The sequence below is a fragment of the Typopeltis vanoorti genome, chromosome 17 (genome assembly GCF_054136105.1).
Source record: "Typopeltis vanoorti isolate ZY-2024b chromosome 17, IOZ_Tvanoo_1.0, whole genome shotgun sequence".
Taxonomy (NCBI): Eukaryota; Metazoa; Arthropoda; class Arachnida; order Uropygi; family Thelyphonidae; genus Typopeltis; species Typopeltis vanoorti.
This window is the reverse complement of record NC_143565.1, coordinates 42,926,623-42,948,075: the sequence shown is the minus strand read 5'-3', so window position 1 is coordinate 42,948,075 and position 21,453 is coordinate 42,926,623. Positions and strand designations below refer to the sequence as shown.

The 21,453-nt window shown below is 33.5% G+C and overlaps 1 protein-coding gene across 1 annotated transcript in view; it reads right to left on the bottom strand.

Annotated features, from left to right (window-relative positions):
- Window positions 1–13,802: 13,802 nt before the first annotated feature.
- The window catches only part of LOC150097325 (forkhead box protein K1-like), a 149,381-nt gene continuing 141,730 nt past the window's right edge, over window positions 13,803–21,453 (bottom strand). Inside the window, exon 7 of the mRNA XM_090406890.1 lies at window positions 13,803–21,172. Coding sequence (XP_090263016.1) covers window positions 20,757–21,172 — 416 coding nt within the window. The 3' untranslated portion in view covers window positions 13,803–20,756. The remainder of the gene's footprint in view (window positions 21,173–21,453) is intronic.

Sequence of the window (21,453 nt, the reverse complement as noted above, 5' to 3'; positions counted from 1 at the left end):
GCACCCACAACAAACTCTGGCAGCTTATTCCACTCATTCACCACTCAAAAAGTAAAAAACCCAGCTCTAACACCCTTACTAACCATGGTGTCTTCCATGGATGTCCCCTAGTCCTCCCACCACCAGTCCTATTCTCAAAAATATCCTCTGAATTAATCCTATAGAAACCCTTCAGCAATTTGAATGTCTCAATCATATCTTTCCTTTTCCACCTATCAACCAATTTCTGCAACCCACAAATCTTCAATTGTTTTCATAAGGTTCATTCCATAGACCTGCTATCATCTTGGTCACTCACCTCTGGATCCTCTCAACCTCCTCCCCATCAAGAAGAAACCTAGGTGACCAGATCTGGGCAGAGTAGTTGAGATGGGGTCTTATCAAGGCTCGATACAGAGGAACAATAACTTGCTTATCTCTGCTCATCAAAGTATTCTTCAGCATCCAAGTGATTTGATGAGCTGATTTAGCCACTTTTGCAATGTGCCCCCTAAACTTCAACTCCCTATCCACCAACATCCCAAGTCAATCTCCTGGAGTACAGTTCCACCAATGTGGTATACTGCTAATCTTTCCACCTCAAAATGCATAACCTTACATCAACCACCCTCCTATCCATCTCACCAAAATATAGATGAATATAGATATAGATGAATTACTGTCAATCTGCATTGTTAATAAAATGAGTGGTAGTCAGTATACCCCTTAATATAGTCATGAAAGAAAGCAAATCTAGTGAATTACTTCTGAAAACTTTACTTCTAATCTGGAATAAATTTTTATTGCTTTATCCAGCTTAAAAAGATAAAGTAGGATGTTTAAAGTAGTACTTTGTAATTGTATATAAGTAAAACTTGGTGGCCAACAAGTTTACCATGCTATTGAACTGTTACCTTAAAAGTTTACAATTTGCAGCTACCAGCCATTTCACAAAGCTAGGATTAGCTGTCAGAATATGCCTGGACATCAAATCATTTCAGCAAATAGAGAAGACTGGAGAAAGAGAAACAGTAATTTCCATTTAGAAAAAATGTTTCTCTTTACTCTGTTCTTGTACTGATTAAAAATTAGTGTTTATGAGAGATGATAATAAATGTAAAGTTGGATATGTTAAATGGTGTTAATATGAAGTGGGATGGTAGTAATATGTAGGCAGTGATTTTTTTGTAAAAAAACGAACTATTTGAGGTAGATGCTGAGTGATGTCAATAGCTTCAAAGGCAGTAGTATTGGCAACAAAGCTTGTGAGTTACAATTTATTTGATTTACTGTGTCTAAGACTTATTATGAATGCAAATAATTATATGTATAGAGAGGTTTTAGTAAGTCATGTGATCTTCTAAGAAATGTATATTGCAGCTGACTCTCACTATGGCAAACACTATTATAACAGACTTTTGCAATAAACTACCAAAAAGTCCCCCAGATAGGCACAGTGCCACTGTAAAAGAAATTCACTACAGCAAACTACTTCTGTAGAGTATGATACAGTGAGTCTACAGAATGTAGCTTTATACTGCATTATATAGCTGTTTGGAAAGGAAACAAAAGTATGACTTCTTTTGACCCAAGAGATGGGTGTCTTGTTTAAGTTCACTCTTCCTGGTTGGGAGAGTGAATGCCTGCTCGAATTCCACTGTGGTCATGTATGTTCATGAGTGTCTTTAGGTGGAAGATGAATGTTATATTCATCTGCTCATATCATTACTCATTGTGAGACCATCAAACCCACTTATTGGAGATTTAAAGTAATTTGAAAGAGTTCACTGTTTGGTCTCTAGTGCAAGGGTTCTAGATTACCTGATCCATAACTAATCCCATTCATTGTACTAATATTAATGTACTACAGGTTTACAACCAACCCTTCATGGGCAAAAATCATTAAAAAAATTTTAAGAGTTTCAAGTTTAATTTTAATTAGATAGGTAAACAGAGATCACAGCAATCACGTCTAAGTGCATAATGCATTGTATCTTGAGATATTAAAAGTATAAAAGAATATTTGCAATTAGCTGTATTACAACTCATTGCACAACTATTTATGGAAAGCAAATTGTATCTAGTTCTCAGAAATCCTACAACATGCAGAACAAACAAAATTCCAAACATTAATTACTTTCTTAAACGTTCTTCGATGGAGAAAAAATAAACTTAATTTGATCCGTCCAAAATTCAATCATGCCTCATTATGCACAGAAAATAATTAATCTGCTTATTTTTAATTTCAGTATTAGAAGGATCAAATTAAGTTTATTTTATCTCCATTGAAGAACATTTAAGAAAGTATAATCAAGAAGAGATTTTTCCTCCTTGGAATAAGGGCAGGAAGAAGTTAGACTTAGAAAACTTAACGCAGGCAATGTGTGATGCTAAATGCTTGCAGACTTCTACAAACAAAACAGCATGATTCATGCAATGAAGTTCAAGGAAAGCCTTGTTGATATTTTAACACTATACTACACAACCATGTTCAACAAGTTCAAACAAAAGAAGCTGCATCTTTCCATCAAAATGTTCTTGAAAAGGACATCTATACTGATGCCTAACCCCTCCCCCTGCCCCCCCAGACCTGGAAGAATTGATCAGTCAATCCTGCTTATTTTCCAGCCTCTGCGATCTCTATTACTGAGTAGTACTGAATCCTGTGATGAATACTCTGGTGCATGCTTTGTTCTTAACTATGTAATAAAATTTTGATATAGCATTTTTGAAAAATGGGTCTAAAATGTTACACATTGTAAAGCACAATTAAAGCCTTTCAAAGACATTTAAACATTTTTCTGTTAATTGTAAATGGTTGTATAAGTGTTTAGGCATGTAGAAAACATTTAGGACTATTTAGGAAAGAATACAGATTTTTGCAGAAGGTGCTGACATGTAACATTTGTGGGGGCTACCCCTGTATGGAGACCGGACTGTGTATATATATGAAATAGATAATCAACTCCTAAAAGAATAAAATGTTCTGTAAAGATGTTTCTTTTTTAATTCAGCTACATGCTATTTAATTCCCCATTTAATTTTACACCGAATATATTTAGATAGATATAGAATATTTTAATTGCAACCAAATATTTTTTAAGATAAAGATTATTGCTATAATCAATAATCCAATCATAATAATGCCTAAATGATGACAAACTAAAGCAGTAAAAGGCAGCTTATAATTAGCTTGTTGCTAATTCCTGCTTTTACAGGCTAGCAAGTTTTCTATCACAAAGTATTCATATACTTTCCAGCAAAAAGATATATAAGCAAAAATACTTCACTCTTAATGATAATATGCAAATAGCTAGATGACATGTGGGTAACTTATTTCATTAATTTGAAAGAATTAACGTCAACATTTATTATTATTATTGTAACCAAGAGGATTTTAAAAAACTTTCAAATCAATCATGACTCAAATAATACAACTAACAATTAAAATCACAGTTTACAGAAACTGGAATTTATTTTCAAGGATAACTGTTTTGTTTATCTAAGAAGGGGAAAAAATGGCTAATTATTATTTTTTAACCTGTAAGAATTCTGAAAGACTTCAATTAGAGAGGTGTTCATTCAAAAATGCATAAATGGATAGCCAAATTTAAAAGATACCCCAGTCCAAATGCTGGCCTGGTTGGGCAAGTGGTTAGCATATCTGCTCTCCAGCCAAAAGGTTACAGGTTCAATTCGAATCTGATTTTAGACATGGATGTTAAGTGATATTTTTCATTATTCATGCATATAAATATGCCCTCTCCCAAGATGGACTGGGGTCATCATGGTAGAAGAAGACCCAATTAGGAGGTAGAGGCCTTCCTCAAAAGTGAGAAAGATCAGTCAGAATACAATACCTCAGTCTGAAAATTACTACAAACACAAAACATTTTATATCAATTTTCCATCTTCCAAATCAACTTTCAACTTATAACTACACAAACCATATGGCTGCACCATGGCACATACAATGGTTTACTTTTCACACACACTAAAAAGAAGTGTTATGTTATAAAATTAAAAGTTTTAATTTTATAACATAACAAAATTTTATAACAAAAATTTTAAAAATCTAAATTTTCCATTTAGGGTTAAAATATAAAATTTTAGCTCTAAATGGAAAAGTAATTTTCCATTTAGAGCTAAAACCTACATAATAGCAACCATTCACAATGTACCATGATATACCCTTCTGCTAAAGATTTTTGATAAATTATTTCAGCTAAAATTGTATAAGAATGAAATCAGACCAAAGTTATAAAAGAATCTAACTAGATAAATTATTTAATTAATACTGAAAAGGAGTAGTCAGTGCAATTTCACTCTTTATATTACTGAATTTCTAAACTTAACCTACTATTTAAACTAATTTGCTAACAACAAAACTTTAATATTTGTTATTTATGGTTCATAACAGGCAATAATGCACCTAAAATCAGACCAACACAGCAAATGACTGTTGGTAATTATGATAAATGTAGATCAAAGCATAAGAGAAAGAAAGCTATATTTATTTTGTATGAGTGAAGAAACAAGTAAATATATCACTAAACATGCATTTATGGATGAGAATAGAATAGAGTAATAAAGTACACGATAAGAGATAATAATCTAATGATTTAAAGCAATTTTTTTTTGACATTTTCAGCTTTTAGTACTGTATCAAGTAATGCATGTAAATATAAGAAAATTGTATACAACTAAATTCAACTGTATATATTTAGTACTATTTCCATTGACCAAGACAGAATGGTTGAGATATTGGAAATAAAGGTGAGATGAGGATATGAGCAAGTTCTTACCCATTCCTGACAAAGTAAGGAGTTTTGAAAAATATCATAATCCATAATTTCACTGGACATCAACAGATGAAATGTGATCACTCTGCACCTTGGCAATGTGGCAGACAAATTCTTGCAGATTGGTCCTGTCCTGCTTATATCATAGAATGACCATAGAGTACCAGCTTATTCCTGCTTAAAGTAGTCTCTTATATTTACAAGCACCTATGGATGCAATGCACAGATCTTTTGAATAGTATCTTCAATATCATCCATACTATGTTCATGATAATAAACATAGATAATAGACAATGTTCATGATAATAAACAAGGAGTCTGACTCCATATTCATGGAGTCAGACTCATTGTGGACCACCCATGATGAGTCTCATGAAAACACAAAGTCGTCTATCAAACCACTCTTGAAACTCATTCATTGTGCTCTTACTATCCCATCAGGCAATGCATTTCACAGTTGATGGGGGATTAAAAAAAATGCCACTCCTCACCTTCTTGCTCCCCACTTCCCTGCGTAACTTCCAGGCATGGCCCCTTGTCCTCACTCCGTTGCCTTGTTCTACCCTATAAAAGGTAGGGTAAAAGGGTTGATATCAGTTTTGTTATCTGCCTCAGCATCATCTCAGGTTAATTTATCCCCAGTGTAATCTGAGCACAGTAATCAGATGTATCTGATCAGGACTTTATACAATGGAATCACTATCTCTGCTGGTCAATGTTCTCAGTATTGCAGCAATCCTCTGGGTTACCCTCACCACCTTTGTGATATGTTCCCTAAACTTCAAGTGTCTATCAATCTATCATAAATTACTGAGCATAACAAACCAAACCATAATTTAGCAAGAAAAGTTAAAAGCTGCTGATATACATATTACTGTCTTGAACTAAGAGATCAGCCTAACAGATTATTATGGTACATATTGAAATATTTCACTTACTAATGAAATATGCTCAGAGCATTTTTCGAAGTTTGTAGGTCTCTGTTCACATTTTAATAATTTATAAAATTGAATAAATTTTATAAAGTAGTTTTTTTTTTTATATTTAAGTAACTCAGCTTTACCTAATGGAAAACTAGACAGAATAGTATAATGTAACTGAAAAACTTTTTTATAACCTCCAGTGATGAATCCTGAAACTCCATGGAGATGCCAAGTAGTAACAATAACTGATAAGAAATTACTCAGACCATCTTTTTATTAAAACATTATGAACTACTGAAAAATTGATTTTTAAAAAATTTTTTTTAATAACCATGAATAAGAAAAGGTTAATTAAAAGGATAAGAAATAATTTTGTTTTACATGAGGTGAAACTTGGCATACTGAAAAAGAATAAATACCAATCACTTTTTTTTTTTACTGTAAATCCTAATAATGAACGATTGCATATATCATACATTAAAATTCTTGGCAGGCTAATGATTAGTTAATCCAGAAGAGCTGCCCTGGAGAACAACCACAGAATTTTTTTTCAAGCCAAGTTTTTTAGATCTCCAATAAGCAAAGCATTGATCTCCTACTAACTTATGAAATTCACCTACAACCTAAAGATGTTCATAAACATCCATGTTCCTCTTGTTGGAGAGTGCAAGAGCTATCTATTCAGTCAACACAGCTGTCACATTTTTAACATTTGACAAATAATGCTATTTTTACTTATGTAGAAATGATATTTTTAATTAATTAAATTTTTACCAATGTATCATGGACATCTTCAAGGTGAACTGTGCTACTGTTCCATATTTCAAATCATACTGAATCCTCTAATGCCTTTTTATTCTCCCAAAGGAGTATGAGAGACTCCTCTAGCCATAAGTAACTTTTGAAGATAGGTGGGCAGCTGATCTCTCATTCATCTTTCTTGATAGTGAGCCCAAACTATCAATGGCACTAAGGCTTTTTTGAGAGGAGGGGGAGTGTATGATAGCAACCATTGCCACCTCCTTATCCTAAACAACATTCATGTTATTGTCTATAATAGTTTGGATTCTGAAGTCAATTTTTTGAGATGCACAGTTAAAAACCTGATTTTCTAGGAGGCAAAAAAAACCTTACCCATGTCAAAGAATGACTAATTTGGAAACATGCCGAAGAAAGGCTTAGGAAAAGTTCCTCCAGTTGGTGACTAGAACTGAATATCTTTTCTTTGGGCAGTCTACTGCTGTGGAAGTAGATGATGAAAGTTTTTCCACTTGGTTATACTATAAATGTACTTTGCATTATGGGATATTAAGACAAGTGAAGTCATTAGCCTCTATATATGAGTTGCCCAGTCGTGAAGTTTCATGTGCAAACTTTGTTTGCTTACATTTGGATAATTATTATTATTATTATTTGAGACCTCCAGGGAATCAAGGACTCATCGAGGGAGGCTATAAATTACTCAAACCGACTGCCATACCTGCCCTTAAATTCATTCACACTAGATGTACTCACTACTCCTAATGTCAAACTATTCCACTAACTCACTGCTCTCTGGGAGAAAAACCTAGTTCTTACTACTTTCTTGACTGCAAATAAATTTAACTTCATGGATGCCCCTCATGTTCTCTCCCTGCCTTTCATATAAAAAAATTTCATCAGATGACATCCTATAACACCCACTCAAAAGTTTATAGGCCTCTATCATATTATCCCTCTTTCTCCTGTTAACCAGAGTCTGCAATCCACATATTCACAATCTGTCCTCATAATCTAAATCCCATAATCCAGATATAATCTTTGTAACCTTCTTTGCACCTGTTCCACAGTTCCTTATCCCCATGGAACTCGGGGAGAAAAAATCTGTGCACAATAATCCCAGTGTGGTCTTATCAAAGCCCCTTATAAAGAGGCAAAATGACTTCCTTATCCTTACATGTCAAGGTTCACTTCAACATCACAATTATCCTCTGAGTTGCATTTGCAACTTTTGCTATGTGACCTTTGAATTTGAAATTCTTATCCACCAATACGCCAGGATCCCTTGCCTCCTCAGTTTCTTGTTGCATAACCCAGCTAATATGCAGAATGTGCAAATAAATTGACAATGTGCCTCTGATGAAGTTGTTCAATCCACATCTCTGCTCTGGCAAAGTTACAAGGGAGTGGAAAGATGGTAAAACAGTTGAATTACAACTTGGAGTGACTCCAAAACAGAAGTGGCAAATTACAGACCAATCAGTATTTCAGGAGTGTGGATGCAAATGGGAATGGGTATGAAGCAAGTAGCATGGATTTGGGAGGGGAGGGGGAAACAGACCCTAGAGATGGTGAAGTGGAATCTAGAAGAATGAAGGTAACTACTAGTAGAGTATCTCAGGGTCCTGCACTAAGGCCTACTCTTTAATTTGTATGTTAATGATACAGGGAAATATTTAAGAAGTTATTCTTTGCTGACTGGAAAGGACAATAGTTGATAAAAGTGATGGAGATATCCTGCGGAATGATTTGAAAAATTGGCATTGTGGGTAAAGGATAATGGTTGTTAATTTAATGTTGCTGGCCTGGTTGGCCAAGTGGTTAGCATATCAGTTTTCCAGCCAAAAGGCTGTGGGTTTGAATCCCAACGTGGGCATGGATGTTTGTGATTGTCTGTGAAAATACTAGTGGTGGTGGACAGTGGATGGCATTGGTGTAGATGATGCAGTTGGTGGATGAGGTTGAGTGGTGGAAGCAGAGAGTTGTGGAGTGGGTGCACTCCCTCGATGAGTCTTTGGACTCCCTGGAGGTGTCGAATAATAATAATACGTAAGGTTATGCATGTCAGGTTGAAAATATTATAAACTTTTGTGTCAAAATGATGACACTGGACTGAAGGAAACTGATGAGACTAGGGATTTGGGATAATAGTGGACAGTTGAATATCAGAGGGCATATTGCAAAAGTTGGCAAAACAGCTCAAAGGATTATTTGAATGTTGAAAAACACAATAACAAGTAAAGATGAGGAGGTTATTATTCCTCTTTATAAAGATATGACTTGGCTGCATCCTGATTACTAGTAGTGCACAGATTTGGTGACCTGGGTTTCTTGGAGATCAGAAGGTGGTGAGAATTCAGAGATGAGTGACCAAACTCTTAACAGGTCTGTGGAATACTCCCTATGAGGATAGGTTAAAGGTGTATGGGTTTCAAAATTTGGTTAATAGGCAGAAAAGAGGCAGTATGCCAGAAACTTAAGTTATTAAAATAGTTCTATAAGACTGACAAAAGTAATTTTTCAAGACATGACGAACAGAGAGAGAACAAGGAGAGTAAGTTGCAACTACCCTGACGGTGAATAAGTTTAAGAAGTACAATAGGTATTGTGTGTATAAAGATATAAAGGGTCTCTTCTGACTGCAATGAGTCTTCTGACTCCATTCAGATACCTGTATAATAATAATAAATTTATTAAAGAGAAAATTCTTTGAAGTGATGGAACCAGGCAGTGTCAAAATAAATTTAACAATGGTTTTCATCCCCTCAAAAGGAACATTTTTATTATGAAGGTAAAGAAGTGGAAAATTATTGGAAAGAAAAGAAAAAAAAAGCCTAAGAAAATATCAATTTGGTAAACAGAAATATATCCATATGGGACTTACAAGTTATTAGAACATAATAATAGTCTAGATTTCGGCAATTTGTTTTATGAATGTTACATGAAAAATTTAATCTTGGAGATTAAATACTGAAAAACAAAAGTAGTTGGGCATGCCGGAACAATTTTTGTGAAAATGTGACAAATGGTCATCCTAATTTTAAATAAATTGTAAATGAGCAAGCTGCAAGCCTGCTGATTTCCTACTGATTTTATATTAGTTATATCTAAGAATATGTGAATGTTCTAGTAATATAAGCTGAATATTAACTAGTTAGCAGAAAATGACTGCATAAAGTGGAAATCATAACTGGTAACTAAAAAATAATCTAAGAGCATCAGCCCAAAGTGATGGCTATAACCTTATTGCTATCTATCTATTTGTTCCATCTGTGGCTTTTCATGTGCCTGAATTCAAACCATTTAGCTTTCAGGAAAAGTTTTCGAGTGAAGAAAAATAAATTGTTACATTCTACATCAGTGTAATGAAAACTTTGGCACATGTTTTAAAAAACTATTTTTTTTTTGTGAAAATGAATAGTTTACAGTAATAACAGTTTCAGGAATACCAGAAGAAGAAGAAGAAGAAAAAGAAGAAACAATAATTAAACTGTTGAACTTGCTAATTATTTTGCTGGTTTTCTATCCAGCATCATTATAGCATAAATTACAACTTGGTAACAAACAGCACTCAATTAGAATGTAATGGAAAAATTCAAACTGAAAATGAATTAATGTCCCAACAAGAAGCCCTCTAAAGGATCATATAACAGCAAAATTAATTCAGATAAGTTAATGCTACTGTGGTCTTAGAATAACTGTCTCCAGATCTTGGCCAAATTAACAAAGAGCATACAGACCTCATACTTGTTGAAGCCAGAGGGAGTACTTCGATGCTCTTGATATTCCTTCACACAGGATTGAATAGAAAAGGACAACTGTGCTACACAGCAGTTGGCAGAGGTCTGAGAGAGAGATTATTTTTAGAATCGGCATCAGCTATGAAAGAGTTCCTCTGACCTCAACAAGCATGGCTGTATTAATTTGGCAAAGATCTTCTTCTTCTTCTTCCTATCATGGAATATAGGCCATGTGGCCTGTTCCGGTCTCATGCCATCTCTTTCTTGGTCTTCCGATTCTTCTTTTTCCACTTATTTTGTATCTGTATAATATTTTTGGTAGTCTGCTGTTGTCCATTCGATTTAAATGTTCTAGCCATTTTTGTTTATACTGTCTTATGTAGATCTGGAGATCTGGAGGCAAAGATCTGGAGACATTTATTCTAAGACCATAGTAGCATTAACTTATCTGAATTAATTTCTCAATTTAAATTAATACTTAATAAATTAAATTATTAATTAAATTAATAAATTAAATTTTTTTAACTCATAGCAAATAAAATATATTTCCACTGATCTTTCCAGTTTTTCTGGATTTGTTTGTGCATGTACATGCAATATATTACAAACAAAGATGCATAAAACAACATTCACGACACTGTATGGTTACATTCAATTAATGTTTTGCTCCTTATATTAACTCTTATGGTTTCAAATTGAGTACACCACAAAATTAGTTTGTGGAGTGTGAATATCTATATGCATGTTGCTCAGATAGGTTACTAGTTAATAGATAGCAAGCTTATGATATATACAGGATCTGTCTTTACGTCGCATATTTTCTATTTGTTCACTTCAACACAGTTTATTGAAAATATAAAAAATTCTCAAATTGTATACAAATTTTAGTTGGTCATTAGTCAAGTTACATATACTATATTTATTTGATAAAAACATGTATGTATGCACCTGATATAATAAATATTTAAATAATGTTAAAGATAATGATTATATGAGTATCTATAAAATTCTCAGTAGTAAAAAAAAAAAAAAAACATTCTTTTAAACTCATAAAAGATATTTAGTTCATTAATTATGCAACTTAAATGCTTCTCCTTTCCCCCCCCCCCATAAAATTTTTGAGATCAGATATTTTGTCTGAAAACCAGATACAGACAATATGTAACAGTTACCATCTTAATAGATCATCTTAGTTAACAGTCCCCCCCCCTCCTTAATAGATAATAAAACTATGGCACATTTTCTTCATTCAATATTTCTATTTACATATCGAACTGATTGAAACTTTAATGGTCATTAGAAAACACAAAGTTTTAGCTAAGTGACAGCACATTACATAATACAGTACTCTATGCAGGTGTCTTACCTTACAATATTGTATATGTATGTGTAGTAGCATAAATAAAAACATCAATATAACAAAAACAAACGATAAAACAAATTTTCTTTCATTTACCCAAATTCAACACATTCCATAATGCAATATTTAAGTAGATTCCTTACAATTATTTTTCAAAAAATATTGTACAAACCCTTCAAAATTGTAAAATCCATTTGGTATCAATAATATCACAGGATTAACTATTACAGATTAGCAATCGAAACAATAATTACAGTTTCATATATATATATATGAAACATGCATGTGTGTGTGTATGTGCGTGTGTGCATACATGTGTGAGAGCCTCTGTAGCCCTTTGGTCAGAAAGACCTGGGTTCAGTTCCCATCAGTGACATGAGGAACTTTTATCTGGTCTCTTTTGTCTAAAGGTGAATTAGACAGTCTCACACAGAGGTAGGGTTTGTTTTTTTTTTTTTACCCAGAAACTCAGTTTTTTTTTTATCCCCCAGAACAGGCAAACCAACCTGTGAACACATGCATCTACAAACATAGGACCTACCATTTCTTATGGTAGGACACACCAGGAGGCATAGAGCTAAACATCTTATCCTCGATACGGTAGCAGTTAAATGTAGAAAAATCCTCAATACTGCAAGGTAAAAGAGGAGGGGAGGAATAAGAAGAAGATATAAAAATGATAAAAACTAGGGTAGTTAATTAAATTATTCCATTATCTTAAACAAGAACAGAAAGTAGTACCCAAATTATGAACTGATTAAAGCTTAATTTATTTATAATTAGCTCAAATAGTGGGCATTTGATAATGAATAATAGTAGCACCAAAGTATCTTGATGCCAGGCAGTGGCTGACTGGTGGAGTTTCTTTTGAAATGAAACTGAACACTATTATGTTCATTTTCATTTCAAAATTTGCAGCTTTCCATGATAAAAGTGTATCATATGCAGTGCTGGTAAGGTTATTGGCATACCTGCTGTTATGCCGATAACTTCATTTTATTTTATTTTCTTGTTGGTTTGCAATTTGAATTTGGGTAAGCATAACTGACCTCATTGGCAAGCAATTAGTGAGTAAATATGCAACCGATTGTGTCAGAGAATAACCAAGAAGGTGGATCCCTTCACCACTACCACAAGTAGTTCTTAAGTTTGGATTTGTAGGTTGGTGTTCACATGAACAAATTATTGAAATATGAATTTCTTATGGTATTTCATTCATATACATATAATTCATATTCATAAACAGATGCTCATAACTTGAGACCCTCCTATATCCAAAACTTGCAAATAATTAATTTATATAAATTTTTGGTAATACATAATTTTTAACCTTAATTTTAAGGTGAATTAAAAATTATAGAAATAATTATTTCTATCTGATATGATAAGTAAAATTGCAGTTGCTGGAGTAGTGATTAAGGTAAGGTAAGTGATTGATTCATAATTCAAGAATGAATACAAGTTTGTTTCTTCAATGCTGGCAGTGATAGCACCTTGCTAAAAAAAAAGTTAAATATGATAGAATCAAAGCTAGCCAGTTCTACCTTTCCCAAGACAAAGTCAATTATTAATTATTTGCATCAGTAATAAAAATCAATAATATAGTACTGCATTATCATTATACTCAAATTGTTTATTTTATTACAATTCAATAAGTCAACTGTGAGAAATAATGTGTCTAATGAATTTATTTCAGCTGAATATGTTTTGAAATCTTATTTGAAATTATTGATTCAATTTATATTTTAGGAGTTTTATGACGCCTCCTCTTTAATTGTAACTTTTCAGTCTTTAACTATAAACACAATCATGATCTATGTTTAAGGCTGGTTTTGATCCATATAAATTCATTACAAATATGTTGTATAATTTCTAAATTATCATGCCTAATTAAGATAACCCATGTAGGGATTTCCCAATTTCACTGTGTACAATAAATTTTTGTCACAACCTAATGTAACAAAAGAAAGTTAAGCAAAGTTTGAATTTCGCATTTCTAACACTTGGCTGCAAGATGTTAACATGCATAAAGTGAAGACGCTTAATGTTTTTGTCAAGTTTCAGAACACGAATATCAAATATTGATGCTACATATCTGCTGTTTCACACATCACAAAATGTATTAATATATTTTTTACATAATTAAATTAAATCAGTCAACTTCATCATATGTATATGGTCTACTTTATTGTACTTTAGTTTATATAATGTAATATTCAAATAACTACCATCTCGTATATACAACATTTTAATGGTTTATTTAATCAAACAACGCATATAATTTCACTGATGTCACTCTGTAGAGAAATCTATTACAATTTGCATGATAGTCCAACCACTGCTTTGCTAGCTTGCTGAAATTACAGATGCAATTTATTTCATTTATTACTATAGCTTTATAACTTTTTATGAGAGAGAAATACACATTACTTTATGCCAGCAAAGACCACCATAAAACATTTCTATTTTGTTAAATTAACGAAACAAGGCTTTTAAAGATGCATTTTACTTCACTCAGCAGATCATTCTTTAGGAATATACACTTTTTCCTGCATGAGGAATGCTTGTGTTGTTGATAGGCATACATGTGGCAAGATAAATTATCTTCCATCAATGCCCCCCCCCCCCCACCCTTGTCTTTTATCTCTTTCTTAGTTTATTACATCCTTAGTTTCTAAAAATTAGTAAAATGTTTCTGAAATTAAGATATATCATGGAAACAGAAAAGAAAATAAACTATCTGCAATTTGTTTAGCCCCCTAGTTGAGCAAAACAATTCACATAGTACAGGTAAAGCCATTGTTTCTGCGTTGTATTGTGAAGACATTTTTTTTTTAAAGGTGGCCAAATCCCCACCACATGTAATATCCTTAACCACACAAAAAACAGTTTCATGGCTAAGCATAAAGTGAGGAGAGTATCTAAAATTGAGTTTTCATTAATGAACTTTTCAACTTACACTCTTTGGCACTATTAGTAAGTACTGCTCACATCTATGTTATTTTTCTCTTTTCTTGATATGACATAATTAATCCAATTATCTTAATACGAATGTAAAAGATGAAGACAAATTAGATACAAGAAAATTTGATTTAATTTTCAATCCTGGATAATTCAAAATCTGTTATTTTGATAGTGATTATTTCACCAACAGGAAGCCAATTAGTGAATTTAAATTAAACAGAGAAGAACATGCTGATTAAAGAAGAAACATATTGAATTTAAGTTTTAGTAGCTGAAAGTAATCAGGAATTGGATAAGCAAGCAAAAAAGCAGAAATCAAAATCAAGAATTATTATCAAATACCTTGTAATTTTCTAAATATCTGCAAAACATTCATTCCTGGAGGAGGAGATCCTTTATTAAATGACTAGTTTCTTTGTGTCTTTCTGTACTGGACAGTAAACTAAAAAAAACTATTGCATTTGCACACTTAAATATGTCTAAAAATTTTTTACATTTCTGCTTAAATCAGTCTGACATTAGTGACAAAAAAAAAAAAGATAATATTTCATAGGTATTATTTCCGGAAAAATTTCCATGTTACTCCTCTAAATAAATATTAATTTTTATGGCTATTTTTGTTTAGGAGTATCCCTTTTTATAATGTCATTGGCTTTTAACTCAAATTTTTAGGGCATTTTTAAAACCCGGGTTTTAAATGCACATACCTCTTGCTTTACCTGCAATTCTCTCCATCTCCACATTTCCAACCACCCCCTCCCCTCCTTTCAGTTATACTTCAGCAGTAGTACAAATTCACATACCTCGTCTCACCTGCAATTCTCCCTATCTCTCCATCTCAACATTTCCAACCCCCCCCCCTCCTTTCAGTCATACTTCAGCAGTAGTACAAATGTATATCGCCATCCACCAGATGCTGCTGAATAAGAAGATAACTAGACACATCCTACAAAGGTATGTCAAAAATTATCTTCCCACATATTCTTCATGTATCTTAAAACATTAGTAATGTCCTAAAAAAAAATGAGTAAAAAGTCAATGACATTATAAAAAGGGATACTGTGTGTAGAGGTTTAAGTGCTGTGACATCATGTTGGAGGCTTAATGGATTGTATATTTTATACAGCACTCAGAAAGGATTAAAACAGAATTTAATACTTCCCATATTTCGTCTCACTGAGACATCTTCAGGGATTACAAAAAAACTAATGTAACATATACACAAATAACACACAATACTAAACCCAACCACGTGGGACTGCAACAGCTATAGACAGTAGCTAACCTATCTTCCAAAAGGGCTCAACGACGATGCCGTCAGTGCCCTAAGCCTCAGCCACAATTTTGCGGTCGCTCCGAAAGAAGTGCCAGTGCTTGATGTAATGTTTAACATCGAACGTGGGATCTATCGCTTAACGCCAGAGATAGCATCAGACTTGATGTCGCCAACATCCTCTCCCAGTCTTCGCCTCCAAAAAGTAATTTATCGTCCGAACAATGCACTGCTCATGAAATTACGGAAAGAAAAAAGTATCGTCATCACCAGAGTTGATAAGATAAGGGTAATGCCACAGTCGTTCTTAATGCCATTGAATATGATCGAAAAATGGAGATTATCCTCCGAGATCGTTCTACCTACATCCCGCTAGAACACGACCCCACAAAAACAAGTTAAAAAATTAAAAAAACTTCCTCAAAAAAGTATCTTCCTGGCCCCCTGGTAATTTATCGTCCGAACAACGCACTGCTCATGAAATTACGGAAAGAAAAAAGTATCGTCACCACCAGAGTCGATAAGATAAGGGTAATGCCACAGTCGTTCTTAATGCCACGGAATACGATCGAAAAATTGAGATTATCCTCTGAGATCATTCTACCTACATCCCACTAGAACACGACCCCACAAAAGCAAGTTAAAAAATTAAAAAAACTTCCTCAAAAAAGTATCTTCCTGGCCCCCGGACAAAAAAACTCAAACCTTTCTGTTTTCTGTCGCCCCCAGATATACAGTTTACCAAAAATCCACAAACTCAATTCCCCACTAAGACCTATAGTAGAGCCCCTAATGCACCTTGCTACAAACTGTCAAAACAGCTGGCCAACTCTCTGACCCCACTCACTGGACTTTCCACATCCTATATAAAAAACTCTACCCATTTTAAAACCCTTGTAGAAAATTTAACCTTAAATAACAAACAGTAAGAGATGGCAAAGCTTACCAACAGACATATTGGTAAGCTTTGACATCTCTTACTGTTTACCAACAGAGCCTGTGTAGCTCAGTGGATGTGGCGTTTGCACACCACGGCGCTTGGGCGCACGAAGGAAGATTTGGTTTCGAGTCTAGTCGGCGACTAGAGGAAATTTTTCTAAGCCTTTTTTCGACCGGTTCCTGAGTTAGTCGATCTCTGGCACGGGCAAGCGGGTTTTTCCTCCCGGAAACTCGGGTTTTTCGTCCTGTAAACTCAAGAAAATCGACAGTAGAACCCACATTATTTCAGACATTAAATATATTGTGTTAGGGTTAGGGACCACGAGATGGCAGCACATTTGAGCCGTCTCTCTTCACTGTGTACCGCTTAATTAGTGATAGCCTTGGGCCATCTATCTCTGATTGGTACCAGTGGAGATTGAACTGCCCACTCAGTCTCCAAAAGTTAGATAGGGCTAAATTGCCTCACCTACTCCCCGTATACGGGAATAAAAAGGCGTTAGCTGATTTTTTTTTTTTTTTACTGTTTACCAAGATTTCCTTAATTGATACCTTAACACTCTTAGAAAAATTTTCCTACTGACATCTTAGATCTCTTTTCCTTTGCCATCAATTCTGGTTATTTTTCTTGGAAGAACAAAAATCTACAAGCAGATAGAGGGAACAGCAATGGGTTCCTCCCTCTCTTGCCAATTTTTATATGGAAGATTTTGAAAAACGAACCATAGACACAGCCCCTCTCAAATCTTCTATCTGGCTAAGATATGTAGATGATGTGTTCTCAATTTGGCCTCATGGCCCAGACACATTAGACTCCTTCCTCAGCCACCTCAACAGCCTACATCCAAGAATCCAGTTTACAATGGAAAAACAAAAGAACAATTGTTTACCTTTCCTAATAACATCAACACAAATAACTACACCATAGTTACATGCATTCCACAGTACACTTTCCTCCACTGTATATAGAAAACCCACACACACAGGCAGATACATTCACAAACTCTCCTACCACCACCCCACTCAACAATATGGCATTATTAAAACTCTAACCAAGAGAGCCCACAATCTTTTTGATCCAGTGGAACCACCCTTACAACTAAGCTTGACCACATACACAACACTTTCCTCTCCAATGGCTACAGCGATCACAGTATTAAAAAAAATAATCAGTTCCTCCCATATTCTCCAGTCTTCTCTTCAGAAAGAGTTTAGAAATGCTATCACCATACCCTACATCCATGGCACATTGGAAAATATAGCCATGATTTTAAAAAAGTACAACCTACACACAGCATTTAAGCTCCACCACAAACTTGCTACCCTTATCCGTTCTACAAAAGATCAGCTCCCTCCTCTCTCTGTGCGTGGAGTTTATATAGTACCTTGTTCCTGTAAGCTGGCGAACTTTGGACAGACAGGCAGATCAGTGACCATCCACCTGGAGGAACACAAGTCATACATCCGCACCCACGACTATGGTCAGACAGGCCTGGCTGACCATATCTTGGATACAACTCACAGGATCTCATGGAAAAAACCACCATGCTCCACCACAGCAAATTCAAAAAAGAGACACTGTTTTTGGAATCAGCAGCAGCTGTCAGAAATCAACCAAATTTAATAAATACGGTTGCATTAAGCTTCCTAAGATTTGGGAAATACTTATCATCAGAGATCCCACCTTACATTCCAGACCACCTAACCTGCCCTTAGTGGGCACTCCACCTAGATAGGACTTCAGTGTCACCCACATGGTTGGGCTTAGTATTGTGTGTTATTTGTGTATATATTACATTAGTTTTTTTGTAATCCCTGAAGATGTCTCAGTGACTGAGACGAAATATAGGAAATATTAAATTCTGTTGTTTTAATCCTTTCTGAGTGCTGTATACAATTCATTAAGCCTCCAAAAAGGGATGCTCCTAAACAAAAATAGCCATAAATATTAATATTTCATTACTGAAACATTTACATCCAAACCAGTAATTATTTAACACAATATGCCATTTATTTTTCAACCCATTTCTAGTTTCTATGCTTTTTAAAAATTGAACAGTTTATTTTCATGTTCTCAATAGTGATCACAAAAAAAAAAGGGCTTTAAAAATGATATAAATTTAAATTTAGTCAGAATTTTTTTATTTATGTGGAAAAATATCAAGGAGCAGAGATCCCTTATAAGCAAGCAGATTCATAACACAACAATACTGTATTTTTAGTAATGTTTTTCAAACATGTAAATTTATGCAGCACAGATCATGGGTTGAGAGAGACAGATAGATAACCAAGTCCTTTTTTTCAACTAGAACTTTTATCATTTATGAATCTGGAATGGATGAGATTTTTCAGTATGTAATTTGAGTTCTTAATGTATACACATATGAACAATTTGTGATTATCAATATATCTCCAAATGGCACACAAAATATATGGCAACAGATATACGATTACAGGTTTCACTGATTAAAATATTTCATTTTAAGAAAGAATATTTTAAATATAATTAGGCTAAATTGTATACATCTCTCAAACATTTTCTGTTGTGCCTTTAAACAACTTAACAGAAGAACAGTATAGATATTAAATATATGCATTTATGAACTCTTTTTTTTTAAATTGAAAAACTATTCAAAGTGAGTGGGATGTGAATTTTAAGCATATATTATGATATTCATTATAAGTGGCATACCATTTCTAATTTTTGCTTATTTTTATTCTGTACCTGTCACAAACTATATGGATTAAATGGGATATTTTGGCTAAGTTTATTAGTTTATCTATCGGAATTATAAACAATAAAATGAACTTCTTACTCAGATATTTTATTACCTAAATTGACTTTTCTTCAGACACCCTTCAATACAGTAATTTTTCAATAAATTTCAACTTCAACTAAAAATACGTAGTTACACAGTTATCTATTATAACAGCTTGTTATTGTAATGGAATTTTCTTTAACTACATATAACACGACTCAATAACTCAATATTCAATGGTCAACAAAGTTCAAACCACTTGTTTGCAGCCACTCCCATGTATTTTTAACAAATACCTTGCAAAATCACAGTAATATAGGTTCAATATGAACAAATAAATTCAACAAATAAAAACTTATGTATTATATTCATGAAAATCTTGTCAAGCCATATATTTTATTGCAAAAGTTTCTCATTTTCAGTTAAAACACACAAAAATGCATTTTGAAGATCATAATCCTTCATTCTTGGGAATTGTAGAAGTGTGTGTGTGTGTGTGTGTGTGTGTAGGTGAATGTGCAAAAGAGAATATCAAAAAACGTATAAAATTCCTGTGTGGATAACAAGCTCTTTACATATAGTGCTTTGCATGGATATGCAAGAAGGAAAGATCACTTCAGAAGTTAGGTATAAAAAAAAAGACTTCAATAAATCTTCCATTTAAATTGGTTAAAAAAGAGTATTGTTATATCATCTCTACAAATTGCTAATATTTTCTGCATTTTGAACACTAATTATTAGTCATGATACAAACAGATGCCATCTGACTGGAACTCTGATCAAAAATGACATAGGAGTAACAAAGAAATCCAAATAACATCACTATCACGTACAACATGATTTTTTTATTTAAAAAATCTAGCCTTGACATTGTTTTAAATCTTAGTTTACAAATCAAAGCAGACCTGTAAGAAATGCAAGAAAAATGTTCCCAAGCCTGAGATAAATAAATCTTTATAGTAATAAGAAATCTGTCATTTTTAAGATCTAGTGCACTTAATTTTTTGCATGAAATCTTTAATTAAAAAAGAAAAAAAAAGATAACACACTAATAAATGACTGATAAAACAAATTTCATCATTTCAAAACAAATATATATACTTTTTTTTTCCCTATACAGAAAAAAAAATTAACATGTACTGAAACAGTACAAATAAGTGTTCTTCAGGATAAAGTAAAATGCTCAGGGCTGCTTTCCTAAAGAAATGTTCAAGATTTACTTTAAAAACAATTACAAGATTTACTTATAATTATTTTCTTATGACCTGCTGTTTTCAAATTCTTCTAAAGGCCTTTTTGTTTCAGAATGATATATATTATCTTTTTCACTTGAACAAGACTGATTAATAAGTAGTGATATGGAGTTACCATCAATTGTATGAGAAACTTCTTCAGGAACTAATGAAGTTGAATGAGACTGTGGCACGAGAGTGACAATATTTGGTTGATTACCCGGTGATGTGATTGGGTTGGATAAAGTATGTGTGGCTGCCATAGGAAACACTGCAACTGCAGAAGATGGGTAAGAACTTAGTGCTGATGGAGGAGCTTGGACGATGACAGTTGGTTTTGGGTGCACATGTGATGAGGGTTCTGCTATACTAGAGTCTATTTTTTGAGTATATACCACAGTTTCACCTTGAGATACTGGCATGAAAGGGCTATAAAACATTTCTGAAAGAGAAAGAAAGAAACAGTTATGATTTTAAAATTTCAATACAAAATAAAATACTGATCAAAACAGATTGAAAGAAATTCAGATAAATGAAATGAAAGATTATCCATTGCATTAACATGCAATGGATAATAAATTTAATTTGCAGTTATTTTATTTATTTTGAATCATTCATGTTTATTGTTAACTGTCTTGATCCTGAGGGCTGTTCACTCTTTCATTGTATACAGTATATGTTGGTGGGCAAAGGAGATGGCAGTTCAATGAGTTCTCTGCTCCA